Genomic DNA, 20518 nt, shown 5'->3' with positions numbered 1-20518 from the left:
TCTTGATATAGCAATCTAGGAGTTTGGTTTGGCTACGAACAAAGTCTCAAAGACGATAAAGCGACAACTACAATAGCTGTAATTGTTTGAATATACCGTCATTATTTTCGTGAACAAACAAGATCATTTTTTTCTTTAATCTCCCAGCAGTATATTGAAATATGCGGTAAGTAATGAATTTTTGTCCGGAGTAAAATTCGGGTGTCAATAGGAGACATTTCACACATACTGAGTAAACTACTAGACATTTGAGTATGGCTTTTTCTTTGACCATAAAACTTCAAAAATTTGTAAAAACCCACTTTTACGAATTATATCATCATAATACTGGTGTATTTGAATTTTTGAGAGTCTTTCGTTACACCCTTGCCACTGCGTTCGTTGTTGACTTTTTCCAAAGTTAATCCGCTGACAATCTGGTGACTGCGTCAACAGATTAGTAACTTGCACTTCCTTGCTTGGGCGCATTATGTCTAACGCATCAGATAATAGACTCAACATAGTGATAAAAACTTCGCGTAAGTTGACAATGGACAAAATACATGCCATAGTGAAGGAGAAAGAGAAATCTTTACAAAACCGGTGCAAACATAAGAACAAGACACCAAAGGCTGGCAGTATAAATCTTTATTGGCAATACATATCATAGACAAACATATTCAATAAAATAAAACACGGTTACTCTAAACCCCACGGTGGGCTAGAGTAATTACCGTGATTAAACAATAGCAACACGAAACCTGTGCTGAGACCAAAACACGTCTAACCCTACCCCCACCCTTTGGGACGGACATTTCAGCAGCCCCCTATGATATTAAACTGTCGATTATATGCGATATGTGGCGATATGTACATAGTTGTGAGAACCGCAACACTTTTAGCTATTTCATAGTTAGAACCAACATGTTCTTTTCAATGGCTAGAAAATCTCCATTTTCGAATCTTTTTCATCAATTTTGCTGATCGGTGTTCACATGAGGAGTAAAATAAGACATTGTTTAGAATCCATCAGAGACTTTCGGGAAAAATGTCTTACCTGGTTGCGGTTGCGGTTGCGGTAGCGGGCATTGTATACACGGTGGCTCGTCACAAAAACACGGAGGTGGTTCTAGAACGGGACAGTCACAGCATCCACCAGGGCACCAGTCGGCATCTGTATTAGCAAAAAATCATCATTTTGTTAGAAATAGTTGGAAGGATAATAACTATAGAAAACAAGTCGACAGAGAAACTTTTGCAGTTAAGGTAGTACGCGCTAAAACTACTTTTTCTCAAACTTCCTAGAGGAAACTTTCACGATTCGATCTCTTTTAAAATCGAGAATGAAAATCGGAGGTCACCGAGCGAATCTGTTATTTGTTTCTCATGTACCAAATTTTGTACTGTGACTCCTGATTTTCGCTCTGTATAATTGTTTTCGAAATGGAACAGGTCAAAGTTTCTTATGGAAAGTTTGAACAAAAGTTTATGTCTTTCGTACTAAGGCTTTTCAACGGACAATAAGCTTAATCTGCAACTCTTGCCGCCGAATACATGTTTGCCGCCAAAAATGACACCTGACACATGTGTATCAGAATCTCAATCCGCCGCTTTCGACTCATTTCGACCGCGGAAAGTTCAGTTACAGCATAGACGCTGGAGAAAAATAAGAATATATGGTTCTGCGGCAAATTCCCGGAAGACATCATCCAGATGTATTTTCACAGCTCAAGGTGACTCAAAAGAAGATGCGCATGCTCGCGTAAAACGGACAAAAGTCTCCTGTATGCGAAAACATTCTTGTCAAAAGTTTCGCTGTCGAAATGGTAACTGGCAGCGCAAATTCTTCATTCGCTGACCTGGCTTGCTCTGAACAAATTTATACGTCACGTTGATTATTTATTGAACGGAGTAAATGGTTATGATTGATATTGCGCAGTCGCACTGGGGTTTATTATCGTTAGGTCTGTGGATTCTGAGTTAACATAGATATGCTTCGCTGTTCCTCGACCTGTGGGTCACATTAGTCGGTTGAATTACAACGTTTCATAATATTCGCCGAGTAAACGAACCACACCTGACAAGTGTCACTGAACTTACATACTGCGACGACAATAAACCCAGTGCAGGCCAAAGTGCATGTGTGTAACAACCTTGGTATTTCTACATTATAAAATAACTAATAAAATGCAATTTATCTAAAGATGATGGACCTTTGGCTTGATCGGACCTTGAAGCAGCGCCCGCTACGGCGAACACTCGCTTAATTACTGACACATGAGTCTTTTATTCTAAAACATGCATAGGGGATCCGGAGAGTAGCACAATGATTCGGTAAACTCTAAGCAACGACGACAGTGTTTTGTGATGTGAGGTCATCACAAGACACTTTTGAGAGTAAAAAGACAAGAGTTAAGGCAATGGTGAGCACATCAAAAGTTACGGTTATAGGTCGAGGTCACTTTGGAAAACGACCCAAAGAACAATTATAGTGGCAACCTCTTTTCTTCAATCAAATAAACAATACCAAGGGCAATAATCTACGGGTGTACAATATATTATTTGTCTGCGTTATTTTAATTGTGACTCTGCAACATTGAAACTACCAATTTTTTTCTGTTCAAAGATATCTGTGAACATATCTTCTGGTCACTACAAAAAAATCGCCAAACATAAATTGAAATTGCATGCCCGCTGGGTTTTTAAGGATCTCCCTTTTCATGCGCATGCTTCACTTTTAGCACCACTTTCATCTGAGAAATCAGTGTGTAATACCTCATTCAGTATATGGAGACTGTCACTGCTAGTTTCATTACTTTAATCACCACTGCCATTATAGATACCGCTACTGTCACTGTTAGTTTCATTACTTTAATCACCACTGCCATTATAGATACCGCTACTGTCACTGTTAGTTTCAACAAAGAAAATAGTCCATTGTGTTTATCATACTCAATATTATAACTGTCGACAAAGGATTTTGGAGTATGATCCAAAACGTAACTCTTTGCTCTCTGTACTAGTAGACAGGCATTTTCAGCTCAAGTGTTCAAAGATGTGAGCTAATATCGTAGTGGTCTGTCTGTCTGTCTGTCTATTTACACGATATCTCACGAACGCCTGAACGGATTCAAGTCAGATTTCTTTGACAGGTAACATATGCTAATGGCAAGAACTGAATAGATTTTGGTTAGTATGGCTTGCACATTTCATGCTCATTTGCATAAGTAGTGAATTTAGCAATAAACAGACGTACAATGAGAACGGATGCACAGAATTGGATGAGATTTGCTACACATGTTGACCACACAAGGTTTTATCCCCATGAAAGACATATAGGTGTGACATGAAAGTTAAGTGCTACTTTGCATATTTGATGAAGTTTCCTAATTAGGGATATATCTGAATTGACTCGATCAAAATTCATGAAACTTTGTACGTATGTGAAAGATACTATGATTTAACATTACTGAACATGATGGCGAATTTTTACTTCAGACAATTCCTAATTTGCATATTTAATGAAGTTTCCTAATTAGGGTAATATATCTTTACTGACTCGACCAAAGTTGATTAAACTTGCTACGTACATGGCAGATATTACAATGCAACATTATTGAAAGTCATTAAGAATTTTTACTTCACCCAATTGATAATTTGCATATTTAATGAACTTTTCTAATTGGGGATATATACCTGAATTAACTTGATCAAAATTGACAAAACTTGCTCTGTGCATTGAAGAAACTATAAGCTTAATGACCAAAAATTGGTTTACTTAATTACTAATATGCATATTCAACGAACTTTCCCATAAACATATATATTCCGATATATATATATATATATATATATATATATATATATATATATATATATATATATATATATATATTAACTTATTGACGCAAAATGTGCTACGTACATCGAAGATATTACGATATAATATTACTGAAGTCATATAGCATTTTTATTTTAGCTAATTACTAATTTGTGAATTTAACGAACGTTCCTAATAAGGGATGTATATCTGGATTGACTTGACCATAGTTGAGAAACATGCTATGTATATTGCAGACACCATGATATAATATTAATAACAGTCAGTTTTGATTTTGTAGAATATCTAATTACTATTTTGCATATTTAACTAACTTGACCAAAGCCAATAGACTTGACCAAAGACCAAAGGCAATTACACTTGCTGTATAAAGTGGTGATACAATGACAGCAGTCAATGAAATTTAGTATTTTTTTTAGCCACTCCAATTACATATTTATATACTTAATGACCTTTGGAATTAATCTTTGGTGAATATTGTTCATGATTTTGATCATAACACTTTCAATGAAGTTGCAAACATGTCGCAAAAATTTAAATTCAAAGACAAGTGCAATATATACTGAAACATGTGAGCATTTTCAGTTCATATCTGTTCTTCTATTAGGTACACTATATGCTGAAGTAAGGCGACCCAGTAAGGCCACTTTATATCTTTCGATATCCGGGCAAACCTTGTTCAATTTTTTTATTATTACAATATTCTCCGTTTCGTCTTCTCACTCTCATTAGTTTTAATCCATCTCTTTTAACGTCTCTCATTTTTGCCTGAAAAATTTCAAGATTGCCGTCAATATCCAAAGCTCAACTTTTCTGTGAAAAAGTTGCAAGCGTAAATTTTAATCTTTCACTGGTTGTCTCTTATGTTACCATTTTACGTCACCCTATATTTCTGCCAACTTGTCGATTTTGCCGGACATGTTTCCTCTGTCTTCCATTTTGAGTGAAGAGCAGTTGCTTATATTTTCAAAACATTGCAATATTGCTTTGGCTGCACGGATAACTATGCCATGGTCAGCTATCCACTTTTGCCCATGTGCATATATCTGTATTGCTTCGAAGCATGAATGGATTCACCGTATGAAATATTGCCGAGTGTGGGAGTGACTTTTGCTTGGGTGACTTACAGTGAGAATGTAACTTTGACAAACTTTTTAACTTAACAAATACCCCGTCCCATTCCATTAAAAGTAGCCAGTCCGTGCACGTAGGAAGTTCACAAATACAGGTCAAGGCAGCGACCGCCCTTGCAGGGGCAAATGTGCGATGTGAAAAATGACAGTGTAGCCGTGCCGAGATTCCTCCCCGTCTCGTCCTACGTGCTTCCCCGTTCAGTAGGCCTGCTGTTGAAAAACGGCTTGTTACTGATATAGCTAAATTAGAAACGTATCTTTGAAGACGGTTGTAGCCCGGATACTCGTACAAATGACCAAATAGTGCAAGGTACACGTTCCTTAAGGGACGTTCCATAATCACTTTGGAAACACAAATAGAATGGAGATCAGTCAAGCAGACTTCACGAGCCGGGAAGACAGAGACATTCCTCGAGGCCACAAATCAGGCGTGACAAATTTGACGTCCTCGGTATTGCAAGACATGCGACACTAACCGTATGGAATTGGCAAATGAGTGCAAACTATGTCAAACGGTGTTTTATGAATCAGATATAAAATAGCGACTCGGGTGGAGTATCGATTAGGACTGAGTCACTGCTTAAAAATACATAACTGAAATAGACACGAGACCGTGCTCTATTCTATTTCTATTGCCACAAATGTGATGTAAATGCTATATTAACAATCAAGCAATAAAAATATAATTATTATTATTATTATTATTATCTCCAGGCTATTACTCCACTTTTCTTCAGACTATAGTCAGTGTCTATAGTAGGTTCTACAAATTATAAGGAACGGAAATCGCAACTTAGAGCCCATTCGTGATTTTTGCCTGTTTGCCTCCTACTGCCAATTGTTGTGACTGGGGTTATTTTTATCTTCGCACTCTGACATCAAAAACTTAAGCAATGATGGAATTCAAACAATCTTTTTACATCGGAGACGAACACACGCTCTCGCCTCCGAGGCATAATGTGACCGTGATCAATTCATTATACTGCAGTAGTCGCGAACCAGAAACGGGATCAGAAACGTTACTGTAACGAACGGATTAAACGTAGCACAGCAGTACCACCGCTGGACATTTAGAATTGGTTCAAACTTAACTGCCCCCATGACATAAAAGAAGAGCTGTAGAGTGATCGCTTTCCACGGACAATGTATGACCCTTTCAGCGTCAAAGTCAATTTTTGTTGCACCCCAGTCAATTTTTTCAGATTTTTGCCAAAATTTTGATTAACAATTGTAGTCAGTAAAACGTGATATCCATTTGGTCCAAAATTATAAAAAAAACACAGAAAAATTTATAAAAATTGGCTAAATGTTGCACTAAAATTTTGGTGGTAAAAGTTACAGCACTCAAAGGGTTGAAAGTTCATGAAACGTCCACCAATGCTGGAGGAAATATTGTTTATTATTGGCCCCAGTTACATATACTAGTATACTCTCTGTGTTGACAACATCAGTTGACAACATCAGTGGATAAGAACCTCCATGAACGTATTTTCCATCTGTAGTTTGTCTATAAAGAAGAATTATAAAAAAGTTCTTCAGTTCTTACCGTGTCGTCATCATCTTCGAAAGGGTATATAACTCACCGTCTGAGTGATGTGGGGAAAAACATGAACCCCCTTTGCAGTTTGTCAATTTACTATTACCGTCCCGTGGATAATGCCGTCCTACTCTAGCCATAATAACTGAATGCTTTTTTATGAAAACAAACAAACGGAAAAAATCGCTCTCATTCTCGATGCCTGCTTCCTAACTAAATTTCGGATGAAAGGATGCGGAAACTACTCACAATATTTATTTCACCCTTTGCCTGTCGTATGAAGGTAAAAGATCATCTTCGCTCTGCTTATAGGCCCCCCAAAATTGAAGTACATTACTACTTTCTGCTGTGTTGGCGTCAAGTTTTCGTGGCGATGTTTTTTTTTTCTAGTGAAGGAAATCGGTGTTCAGCCACAACTCATGCGGTATAGAACACCGTACATCAAATCATTGGGGTCCATCGAATACTAAAATCGGATCACGACCTATGACCCCTGATCCCCGGCTGTCTAGGTTGACAAAGACTCTACAGCAGACGCCAGGTACTCAGAAGACTCCTTTGAACCGTGCGAACTTATATACTAGGAAAGATTGTGCCCGTTCTTTTACCGCGTCAATCATTGTCAATATCACGTAGTTGTTGCAAATATCCAGTAAAACTATGATGCCCGATTGGAATTTGCACCAGTGACTACAATGAGGGCTTTTGAGAAGACAGTACTTCTCAAAATCGATGGATCGCATATAACCTTACATGTTTACATTCCCGTTGCTGGTAGTTTAGGCAACACGTGCTACGCAACATCAATTTTTGGCACGCTTTCCATAAATCAAAGCCGATGGGGAAAATTGCACTGTCGGGTTTTATGAAGGAAGCTAAGTTTCATGGCGACAGAGTAAGCTGATGCCTGATTGACATATTCCAATCTTCCTGCCTCTAATTCCTCCAGGAAAGGGTTTATGCCAGCAGTGGGGACACGACGATGGTGGATATGAGATATGCATGCACTTACTCTATGTAATTTTGTTCACGTCATAGAGAGCACTTTTAATACTTAAAGTACACGCTACGAACATTTTGAAAAACATTACGTCACCAGACAAGAATCACAACATAAGTATGCACAACCCCCCCCCCCAAGTCCATCAAATCACCGGGGTCCAAAGAGTATTTCTCCCCAACCTTCTGCATACTTCCGTTAACTGTACGCAGCTCATAACATCAGTTATCGTGTACACACTGCTGCAAACTTAACATAGCTATATGGAAGCGTTAAATTAGGAGATAGACAATGCGTGCCAATGACCAGCATGGGCACAGCGTAACCTCGGTATCCGCAACTAAATGGTTCTGCCTTCCGTGTTTTTGTGTTGTCCGTGAGTGAAAAAAGGTTCATGTTTACAATGAAACAACCACTGAGTGAGATGTTCCTTATTCACGTTTGGCAAGTTTTCAAAAACATTGTAAATTTGGACAAAAAGGGACAAACCTCCGACCCTATACGTGGATAGCATGGCATGTTGGCTATGTATATTATCGGCAGTCTCGGGTTCTCTTGGGTCTACTGGGAGGACAGAAAACGAATCAACCGGGATGAAGCAAGATGCATGATAGCATACCTTAAAGACAATTAGAACAGACTATGCAGCTGGGTCATACGAAACAGTATGACGAATGACAGTTACATGATATAAATACTTTATGATTTCTATAAAGAGAATTTCTAAAATTAAATGTTATGACATAACATGTTGCTGTATTTATATAATAAATTGACGATCAGGCGACGTTCTATTACTGGCCGGCAAATCCTTGCCATCGTCAAAATCAGCGAATCTCTTCACTCTCAAAAAAGTCTGCACCTGATAATTTACCATCAACTCACTCTGACAATGCAGAGAGTATATGATAAAAGGCCAATCTCAGTAGTTAGTAGCTCAATACTCGGGGGAGGGGTAGGCCTATAGCCTATAACTGTTACTGAAACATTGTGTAAAAACTTGCATCTATCAGTCTATCTATCTATCTGTCTATCTATCTATCTATCTATCTATCTATCCATCTTTTTATATATCCATCTCTCTCTCTCCTTAACTACTTAATCCAGTTACATATATTATTACTTTGTACTTGAAGTAATTAATGATTATGGTACGGCCTATACAACAGCATATAATGTATTTAATATCCCTTTAAACGGTTTACAAAACGGAAACATAGTTACATTATTTATGTATTTTCCATTAATCACACTAATAATGGTTGACAAGTTGACGATGAAAAACTAGTTCCAATAAAGCATTTCTCATTTTTATTTCTCGGTTTCTACGATAAGTTTTGTGCGTCTATTTCTCGAATAGCAGTTACAGTGCAGCTTTCCCACCAGCACAAGATGAACTTTCAAACAGATTCTAGATCTTTGTTGAACATTAAGATTGCACCTATGGTTAGCCTAACTTGAGCAAAAGCACGCCACCAGGAACCTATCATTTTCATCCTACTTGTGAAAGCTATGCTAAGACAAATCTCTGCATAGACTTGCCGAGACAAACTGTCAATAAGACTTAAGTGTGTATGTATACTTATTTCAGACCAAGCTGTATTTCACTGACTTACAGAGAATGAAAACATGCGGACAGTCACCTTTATTTCCCGGCATATGTATGTAAACACTGAAACAAGGCTTTTTTGACAATGTGGATATTTTTCAACAATCAAGTGACCCGCTTCTGTGCTGTATGAAAACATGAACCCTTTGCAGAATTCCGATTTCAAATCCCCTCAACCCCAATTTTCCAGGCCCACCCTGGCTATAACAACTAAATACTCATAGACATGCAATATTCAATTGTGTATGGGTATAGGCGTACACAACTGAATCTTTGCAGATCATTCAATGGACAATTAATTTTACTATTCAGTATGTCCTGTCGATCTACTGCAATCCCAACGACAACATTAAGCATTCCCATCATACTGAACACTGTCTACCTCCAGCTCTTTGTAATATTACAAAGGGTCAGTGCACTTTTTGGTTGAACAACAAAATGTCAGTCTGTTGCTATCGTCCTTCTTCTTATCTTGCTTTATCGTGCTGCTTCTTTACCGAAACGATAACAAATCCCTCTCCCTTATTAGCACTAGACTTATGACTGTATGCGAAAATTCTTCAGATTCTCGTGTAAAATACCAGTCCGTAGGCTATACACTTATCCATTACACCGTGGAGTATTCTTCGCCAAGGTCGATTTCATTCGGTTTCCTCAAAACAGTTTTCCTTTCTGTGAGTGTAGGCAAAACAACTCTGCGGGCGGCCTGCTTGGCATTGAGTCCAGGGAATAGCGGTGCCAATATCCGAACACCAATGCTCTCCCACTTTGACCCGAAGATACGTTCATGGTTGTTACAAGCATGGAGGTCACGGTAGAAGCGAGGCTTCAGTGCAACAATCAATCACTGTAGTGAAGGCCCTGAGGCTTAATTTACATCGACCATACGAAGTCGAAATACATGCAATCTACAGTAAATGTTTAGTATGTAAGAAAATCTTCACAAAGTCGAACTGAATTGTGAGTTTTCATTATTTATATGGTTCTTCACAAAGCAATTCTCGCACATTAGCATCTTCTGTACAATCATCTTCCCAAGATGGCTGATTCAAGTTGGATGCCATCTGACAGAAAACTTGTACTGTAACAGTGTAAGGGAGATCATGAACCGATAAGAATGATGCGTAATTTAAAACAACATGTATATTTTTCGGGTCTTTAAAAACGTATTCTGTCGAGAAATTATGTCCTAAAATGCACTCATTCCGAGATAATAAGCCAAATGTCAATACCAATTAAATTTAATGCAGCCGTCTCGGTCATAGCTCAATTCACTGTGTCTCTGAGTATCATAAAAATGGACATTCAAATTTGTGAGAAACTTTCAGTTCAAATATTAGTGGAAGATATCTTAGTTTCTAAGTATAAATCAACAAAAATCACCAAAATTATCAAAAACGAACTTATGAAGAGTGTAGCCTTACTTTTCAAAATTACACTGGTGTATAATTAGTTTGATGTGTTTCAAAATTTATCGATATATCATTAGTATAACACGTATGGATCACAGGCGTATGGAACGTTTCGTAGATCGTCGTCGGATGGGAAGTGACTGACACTGTGAGGCCGAAGGCCGAACCTCGGTACTGTATAATATTATACAGTACCGAGGTTCGGCCTTCGGCCTCACAGTGTCAGTCACTTCCCATCCGACGACGATCTACGAAACGTTCCGTACGCCTGTGGTATGGATGGGTGGATAGGCGGATAAATAAATGGGTTAAGGGAAGGATGAGTGGTGGATGGATGGACCGGTGAGATGGAGGGCTGGATAGGGAATGCATGAGTGGATGAAAAATGGAAAGATGGATGAAAGCACGAGTGGATAGTTAAACCGATATATAAATGGAAAGACGGACGGTTGGATGGATAAATGGTTGAATGGATATTTGTGGGAGGACGGTAAGTGGGTTGGTGGGTGGGTGGGTGGGTGGGTGTATTAATGGGTGGATGGATTTAGGGATGGATATATGGATGATGGATGGACAAGTGTTAAAGTGGGTAGATGGATGTATGGATATGTGTGCACGTGTATGGATATTTTGGTGGGTGGATAAATAAATTCGCGGAAGGATGGACGAATAATAGATACATTTAGGTAGATGGGTTGGATGGTTGACTTGATTGAGTATGGACGGGTGGAAGGGTAGGTGATAGGATTCATTAAGGGGTGCGTGAGCTGGTGGGTAGATGTATGGATGGCCGAATTGGTTGGATTGATTGATTGATTAATGGACGAACGATGGGTGATGGATAATTAATGGGCTAATGGGCGGAAGGTTTTTTCTGGATAGATGGATAATTTGTGAATCGATGGATGGATTGATTGATTGATTGATGACTGCATGCTTGGTTGGGTGGATAGTTTCATTTAAGGATGGATAAACTGATGGAAGAATGATAAGATTGATGGTAGATGGATGTGCGGGTGTGATGGAAGAAGGGTTAGGTGCTGGGTAGGTAGCTGGATGGATGACTGAATCGGTTTGAGGAATTGATGGACCGATGTTTTGATGGATGGGTGAATGGATGGATGGATGGATGGATGAATGGATGGACGGACGTTTGGATGGATGGATGGGTGGGTGGACGGGGACAGATGGATAATGGATTGGTTAGAAGGTTGATGTATGGATGGATTGATAAGATGGATTGATAAACGGATAGGCGGGTTTATTGATGGAGGGACTGATGCTAGGGTGGATGAAGGGACGGGTGAGTTGCTGGGTGGATAGATGGGTTGGCGGGTATGATGGATGGATAGATGAATCGGTGAAGGATAGAATGGATGGATGGTAAATGGGTGGATGAGTGGGGGCAAGGATGGATTGAAGGATGAATGAATGAACCGACAACGGGTGGGTGGATGGATGGATTGATGGCTATTAAGTTACTGTAGTTTACTTTTTTTCTGAGAAAGTGACATTTTTCAGTCACCGTTAAAAGATCTGTCTAGAAAGCTTCCTTGAGAAAGCAAGGCTTGATGATATAAATTCGCTGTTACTTAGAATGTGAAGAAAAACAAGTTTTATTTTTGACGAGCATTGGCGCTAGCCACGCCCACCTAGACCGATCTTGCCATCGAGGATAAGTGGGAGGTGTGTGTGTGTGTGTGTGTGTGTGTGTGTGTGTGTGTGTGTGTGTTTGTTGTATATGTGTGTGTAATACGTAAATAACACGTACATGTACACAGAATGCAATGAGTGTTCAAAGTAAGGATTTCTTCATCTACATACGATAACCACTAAGTTACAAACCGTAGTTCAACAAAAACCAAACAATAAACACACTTTTCGGTGATCACCTTCTTCTAATCTATATCTTTTACAGATTTGAATGATTACTTCCTTGCATGAGGAAAGTCGATACTGTTATCCCTTTGAAAGGAGTCTGTTGTTATACTTTAAATTCTCAGTACTTCAGAGAATCTCTTTAGTGTATCGACGACTTCCTGTTCGAAGTTAATGCCTATATACTTATTTCATAACATATGTTTTCTTTATAAGTGTCTGGACATCCGGTCTAGCAAAGGATGCATTCGTAACATATGCAGTTATCGTTTTTTTACATAAAGAATACAGCAAATTCAAATGAAGTTAGCCAACATTTTGAGGGCTCCAGTCATTTATAATCATGTCACACAAACGGTTTATCAATTCAATGAAAAAGCATGACAGGAAATCGTCATTTGCTATGTATTGGCGACAAGCCAAACACAACTAGCGGTAAGTGTTATTACATATGAGGTTAGTATTACATATTGGATTAAACGTTATTACATATCGGGTTAGTTTTTAATATTGGATTATTATTACATATTGGGTTAATTATTACATACTGGGGTGATACATCACCGAGAATACGAAATCGCTACGCATAAAGTTAAACTGGAGACGCATTGTTGCATGTAAATTGATGACAATGTAACCAATATTTTACTGATAATTGATAATTGTGTCGCTATACCAATGTGTGAAGTACAAATACTTTTCATTGCAGTTACCAACGCATTCTTCAGTAGCAGAAAAATATTTAATGAATTGGTCCAATTACGATCCATTTGTTACGATTTTCCATCTTTCACATCCTCGCCACCGGCAAAACTGGTGTTAAGTGGTGACTCGACTTTGTATTGCCGTTTAAAATGAATCAATTTATGTAACCGGACCGACTGGAGTAAACATAATATGCTAAAATAGCAATGTTGCCGTGTTACTCGTGGAATTCGGTAATATCTGTGAGGCCGACAATAACGTGTGATCCATTTAATGTTAAGTCTATCAAGCTCAGACTGGCTTGATTGTTTCTTACGTTGACCAAATGTTGTAAAATCAAATCTTGTTACATCGATCGCGTTAGTCGATCACTACAGTACACAATAAAGGCCCTTTGATTTTTACACTTGCCGCGGCATCTTTACAGGGCAAATAGTTGTCACCTTTGAAAAATTGTCCACTACTTTGTTGAGATACACAGTATTCAGCCTCGCAACAAAGCCTGTAAATATCTATACTGCATTGTCGTCGACAAGTAAATTCTGGTCCGGACTAAATTAAAATGTAAACAATAATAGTGCGTTTATACGTATAGATGCAGTGTTAGCAAGCTAAATCATAGTGGGTAGTTCAACATGTTTTGGTGAGTAGAACAATGAAGTGCAGTGGACATTAAAAACAAAATAGTGATAAAAAATCACCATTTAAGTTAAAACTACTGGCCCTGTATTATTGAATACAACCGATTAACATTTAAAGATGTTCCAGTAGTAACAGAAGGCATCCCGATGTTTGGTCCGTCAAATGACATAATGCACTAAATAGAGAAGTCTTCAAATTGCTGATTACTAACGTCGCTTGCATGTTGGAAATATTAGGGGATACCATTGTAGGATTGACCACAGGCGGCCCAGACACTTTTAATAAGCTTATTATTGAGTTTTTCTCAGTTTTCTTTATCAGTTCCTCTCCTTTTCTTCATGCTCTGACTGATCGGAGTAAATAAAATAAACGGTTATATAACCTAACCTAGCCTGTTGACTCTTTATTCATTTTACCCCCATTACAAGGACGTTTATCTCTCATATACACATCTTGTAATTAATTAGTCAACACAACTAATTATGCTAATCCGTGGACTTATCAAGGGTTGGTCAACATTGAAAGATAGAGATGTAAATGCCCGTTTTAGTAACCTTTCCTATCTTTCGCGATGTTGACCAACCCATAAAATCCCTGGGGGCGTTATAAACGAACTAACAGCCAATTACGAATCGATAAAATAATCCTGGGGGCGTTATAATCGGGCGGGGTTTTAGAATCGGAGGAATACGGTATATGAGAGATAAACGTCCTTGTAATGGGATGTAAAATAAATAAAGAGTCAAGAGGCTAGGTTAGGCTATATAATAGTCATTCATTTTATTTACTACAATCAGTCAGAGCATGAAGAAAAGGAGAGGAACTGATAGAGAAAACCGTGACTGAGAAAAACTCAATAATAAGCTTATTAAAAGTATCTGGGCCGCCTGTGGTTAGGAGTGTGACAACAGTGTGGGATCGAATCACATACTCTATTATCGCGTGAGTGAAATATAGTCGTTTGACGAATGCTCATTGGCCATACGCTAAGTCTGCGCCATCGCGTGCGATTATTTGACGAATGAGGGGTCGCGTACTGTAAAATCGGCATTACAGCACGGGCAGACGACAAACTTGAAAGTGAACGGGTTTTGTTTACTCCGTATCAGTGACCAATGTATATGTATTAACACCGACACAAAGCACAATCTGACCGGTTATTTTGAATGTTTAGATATCGCAAAATACTTGTTACGCGATATTGTTAGAGATACAGCAGTGAGAAAAAAACATTTGGTAATGTAGGCCTAATCATGTTTCGTACACCATTTGATGTGGATGAGAGCGGACTACATTTTTTGAAGGAGAATGACATAAAAAAGTCATCGGTGACAACGGTATTTTCTAAAATAAAATTCAATTACTGCAATTTTTTGTTATTATTGATGAGGCGTTAGAAAAGTAATCCCATGCTCCAATGGGATTAGATGGTGTTTCTCACGCTTGTCTTGGCTGCTATTCCATCTAAGCCCCCCGCATTGGATTGACCGATAGGTTGTCGTATAAGGTAAAACCGGAAATGCATCGGGAGCAGGCGGCTGCCCTGAAAAGTGAATGGGTTGTGTGAATTCTGCCTGCTCTGATCAATGTTTGCAATGAATGCAATCAGATTTCACATATTTACCTCGTAGACGACGAAGTCAGGCCCGTAGGAATGTAAAACGTGAAACTGTGATAATACATAAACCTTCTATTGAACATGTTTCGCTTAAGGTAGTATGCATCTCGGGTGTGAAAGACTTGAAATTTTGCACAAACTTTCCTCAGGGAAGCTTTCAACCATTCCCTTACCAAATTTTAATATGCAATATAAATCAGATATCACCGTGTAAAGTTTGGTACTAGAAAACTAACTAATTAGCATTTACCGATCTTTGAAATTCAAAATGGCAGCCATTCCTGTGATAATTATAAGGGGAAAATGCAATTGTGGATTTTCAAAGACAAACACGGTAAAAAATTTTCTTTTACCAAAAGCTTTAAATGAGTCCCCACAAGTGGTTTGATAGAAAAAAAATCGTAAAAATTTGAGAGTCCGAATATCTGCCCCCGCGGCGCAGCGCATGAAGCCTGTGAATTAGAATATAAGGATCGGAATTGATATTTTTCTGCATGGCATGACACAAATCAACGAAAAGTCCACCGTGCTAGTGTTGGTTTGTTTCAGTGTGTCGTATTAAGCTACAATTTTTGTAAGTTTTGAAAGAATGCGAGTAAAAAGAACCTGCTCCCCCATCGAAATGGCTTGAGATGGAATGTCTCTGTCGAGTTCGTGAATTTTCGTCCAACACGAGATGGAGAGAGGGTTCCCTATTTATATGAGACAGGCTCTGATTTCGGCCCATTACCGTGCACTATCAATCTGTCACGGTTATAAGTTTATCAATTAGGCAACCCAAAATAAGCCTTACGACCCCTTTCTCACAATTTACGACCTTCACGGCGACCCAGGATGATGGCACACACAGATAGCATTATTGTACTGCTTACAACATGTCCTTGTACCTGCGTCAGGTGTCACTGCACTACAATGAATGGTGTCGAGGTACACATCCATCAAGAGTCTGCTCTGTTCCTTTTAATGGCGAAACAATCCCCCTACAGTCACAGTCTTATCCTATAGCAAAGTCCCTCAATTACACCTATGAAATCGTGCGACCACGACCACGTCTGGGCAGTTTTAATGATATGAATATGAAGTTTTAACGATATGAAGCCTTTGTTTTCTTTGTTTGGTTGTACATGCTTGGACGTGAATTTCGCCCAGCTCGTTGGAGCTTGGCTCGACGCTTATCTTTTACACAGGAAACAAGTTATCAGACAATCATACCACTTGACTGTTCTTTTTGGCCTACTTTTGCGATATATATCCCCGCAGTTCACTTAGTCAAAGGGTAATACCCATATCTACTGGCGATAAAGTATAGGGGAAACAGAGAGGGGTCGCTCTTTTGTTCTTAAAAAACAACGTGTTTGTAATTTGTTGTCAAATTTTAAGCCAAAGATTAGAATAATCACGTGGGTAAAGGGACTGTGGAATAACCCAGCATGTACAAACAAGACCTGCCCTTCCGTCTTACAAACCAAATGCTAAAAATGGATTTGATAATGAGAACGCAGATCTTTCTTTAAGATTAATCATTACAACCGCTTCTGTCTTTTTTCCGCGGTGTCATTCTTCAATCCACATCGAAGGCTTCTTGTTCGGCTTTTTTTTTCACAGAAAGGACAGAACATTGGCATCGTTGAAACGTTGATTATTAAAGTTTCTTTCTAAAATGAAAGTTAGAAGTAGGGCCGCCTGGCATTTTTCGCCAATTTCCATGTGATTACTTCGGCTGGATATGGCGTCAAACAAAGGCCGTGAAAAAGTACTTTGAACGACGTTCAAGCTAACTTCAAGTAAATGTCCTACCGTAAAATGGCGGACAAGAATAACCCCTCAGACCGATCAAACGTGATCAATTTACAAATTACTAGTGTCTATTTATTCAACTTTACCTTCGGAGTAAACTGACTGCACGTAAAATGTGGTGTTCTTCTGGACAGTGTGGATCATATGTGTTTACACTGCACGCCAATTATACCGACTCATTTCTTTCAAGTCGAAGTCCCATGATTCAATGCACTGGGCTGATAAAACTAAACATATAACAATATAAAGTTTCTTCGATTAATGAGAAATGTGGATTTTAAATACACTCAAAAACACTGACTTGTAATATATTCTCGGCGTTGAGAATATTTTTCAAAACACTATGGTAAATACCACTAAATGGCAAGCGAATAAGATGACTCGATGCACTGGTTTTTACAACTTGAATTGTCGGTGGTGGCAAATAAAGGTTGCGCCGCAATTAATTTTACCGACAATTTTAAAAGCGTTAAGTTGTAACTTTAAAAATATGATCGTAATAAATAAATGTTGATAAAAGTGTAACATCTAATTGACAGTTGAGTCTAACTGAATGGGGAAATTTACGATCGCATTTCTGCGATAAAATGGCATGACAATGCGATACTTCTGTACTGTACGGAAATGCGCTATCACTGTGGTCATATCGATGACCTGTCTGTGGCCGGGCAAGTTTAAAGTTGCTTATTGCGGTTCATTCAAGCGTATAAGATAAACATATCAGCGGAAGCGTAATGATAAGAGGCGATAAATTCAGAGATAAGATCTTGTCAGTACGTGCCAAGTGCTATTCTGGTCAGTTGAAAGCACACTCCCTGATTGACTGTGGCATTGCCAGACCAGTGATATGGAAAAAAGAACAAGAGATGCCACACAATAGAGAATACAGATACCTAATTTTTATAAAAATGATCTGAGAAATGCTTCTCCGTTGAAAGATGAAGTACCCTTTATGAACGATTACCGTATTTACTAGAAGGTGAGAGAGTTATGTTAGTGATCATAAAAGAAGACTCACAACCTTTATGTGAAATGATCACTGGTAAAATTCAAGCAATTGAATACCTCATAATCGATCAAAATTAATAGAAAAATAAGTAATCGAAACAAATCGATACATTAGATCAATTTGAGGCGCGTGAGAGAAGCACTATAATCTTTGAAGGACTATTTTGTAATATTTTGTAATATCTTACCGAAAAATAAGGAAAATGCAAATATGAAATATTTCAGTTAAACAGAGTATGTCCACAGCATATATCTCATTGTAGTGCTCTCTTTCTGGTTTTCAATCTCGTCAAAGGAAAGGTTAAAATCTTTGAATTATGACAAAAGTTAGCCAGATAGTTGGCATAATCACAGCTCGCCCTGTTTTGAATGCTAACACCTACCACAGTGACTTCGCTTATCTTTTAATGAGGATGTTTACAGCTCACAGGAAGACCTTTGTTACCAAGTGACATACTTTATTTTGGTCTTTCATAGTGTGCATTGATAAACAAGAACAAAGGGTAATCGTGTGTGCCCAGACCGAGGCTGTAGTGGATGAAGCTGAGAAAAAGAGTCGTGCAAAGAATAGCAAGTATAGCACAGTATTTCAAACTTTGGCGTGGAGGAATGAAATGATAGAGATGAGAAGATTGCAGGGTCTATTTTTCAGACAAATCGCGGAACTGCATGTGTTCGATTGAAACTCTTATTCCCTGACCGCGGTCCGTGGGACGGGATCACCTAAACTTCGTCTCTTGCTCACTATAATGATAGCAATTTAGTCGTTCATGGCTCAAGACTGTTTTGTTCTGCGCTCTATAACCCAACCGTTCCATCACAAGCGAGAAGGGCATGTTTTGTAAACACAAGCATTGATAGAAATCCGCCTCTTTAGTTAAGAACAAGATAATTTGAAAGGGAACCCGTTAAACGTTCGACTTCAGAAGGGTGCGCGTTCTGAAACGAGTCCGATTCACAATTGAAGCCAGTAATTTTATACCGCGGAATTTCGATCAGCGTCCAACGAATACGGTAGCCCTCTGACCGAAGCTTAATCCGAAATACTACCCGAAAAATCCAGGCGTCTTTCACGAGAAATCAGAACCAGCAACTCACAATGATACTTAAAGCGCCTTTTTGGGCCAGTTTGCTTCTCTTTTGTTTTCTTTCAGAACAGCTGGCACGAAATATATAGGCACAAGCAGCGAAATTGTAGTGCCATTCACTTACGAGGATACGGGTTGACCGGAGATGACCTTATGCCCCATTCAGAATGAACATCGTGCGCCAGTGCGCAGCAGTGCAGAGTAAATCCACTTAACTGTTTTAAAGCTACAGTTTTGATACAACTTTTTAGGAAAGGTGTGCTACCAAAATAGAAACACTATCTTTAAAGAAATGTTGTTTTACCAGATTGTTTTTATAGTCGAAGCTCAGCAGAGTTGTCTGTGTAGACTGTATTCATGCTTTAAAATCTACTGGAGTGACCTCGGCATTGTGTCAGGCATGCATTCCAACGACACCAAGGCTATTACGCTCAATCACCCTGAATGCTTCTTTGCCGTGTGAGAGTTTATACCTACCAGATCTCCATGGTAATACGCCAGCCAGCAGTGTCAACACTGTAAACACCTTTATTGTGGACAGGTACATGTTCATCGGCGTAGAGCTCCAGCACACTGTCTCAACAGTTGCACTCCGCTTTTAACCGCGTATACCTATGGGAGCACACGATCCCGAAGACCGATACTGTCTGACAAATCAATAAACCCACCGCCGTATTTATCGCCGGAAGAACTGGTGTAGGGGATCTCGAAAAGCCGCGATGAGGGCGCGTAAACCCTTTCAGAGAAAAGGTGCTGGTTTCAGCCTATTGGGGAAGAGACTGAGACTGGTCTGTGATTTACTGACTGCCTCCATAAACCATCTTTTGCCCTTGCTTCGACGCTGTTATTTACGGTGTCACGCAGTTTAGACGGGTCTGCAACCGATATCCAAACTGCACATTTCAGCTCACAGTGACTATGAAGTTTCCTGATTTCGACTAGGATATATTGCTGAGACCTGAACCGAGACGTCAACAGACTACAGAGTACAGTCGGCAAGTTTCCACACTGACTCTTTTATCTTGAGTGAACTTTTGAGGACAGGGCATGCGTCATGTAGCTTCGACTGATAAATAAACTGAAGCATGACGTTTCGGTGACACGGGTTCAGCCATATTACTGCAAGGGGTTATCGTTTCATTGAGCTACATGCCTTGGCTTTACGATTATAGGGAGAATTTGCTCAAAACAATGCGACGCGGAAAAGACTATTAAAAACTGGTGGCGGCGGTAGGCATGGTTGTATCGATGGTACAACGCAAAAAGTTTCA

General features: G+C 39.0%; 1 protein-coding gene across 4 annotated transcripts in view; it reads right to left on the bottom strand.

Annotated features, from left to right (window-relative positions):
- Nucleotides 1-20283, bottom strand: part of LOC139150913 (CUB and sushi domain-containing protein 3-like) — an 88469-nt gene extending 68186 nt beyond the window's left edge. For all 4 annotated transcript variants that reach the window (XM_070723376.1, XM_070723377.1, XM_070723378.1 and 1 more), the window contains exons 1-2: nt 19725-20283; nt 1037-1153 (exon numbers count right to left, since the gene is read on the bottom strand). In XM_070723376.1, coding sequence (XP_070579477.1) covers nt 1037-1153; nt 19725-19800 — 193 coding nt within the window. In that variant the 5' untranslated portion in view covers nt 19801-20283. The remainder of the gene's footprint in view (nt 1-1036; nt 1154-19724) is intronic.
- Between the last annotated feature and the right edge of the window lie 235 nt (nt 20284-20518).

The sequence above is a fragment of the Ptychodera flava genome, chromosome 15, assembly GCF_041260155.1.
Source record: "Ptychodera flava strain L36383 chromosome 15, AS_Pfla_20210202, whole genome shotgun sequence".
NCBI classification, from domain to species: Eukaryota; Metazoa; Hemichordata; class Enteropneusta; family Ptychoderidae; genus Ptychodera; species Ptychodera flava.
This window is presented reverse-complemented; position numbering and strand designations above follow the sequence as displayed.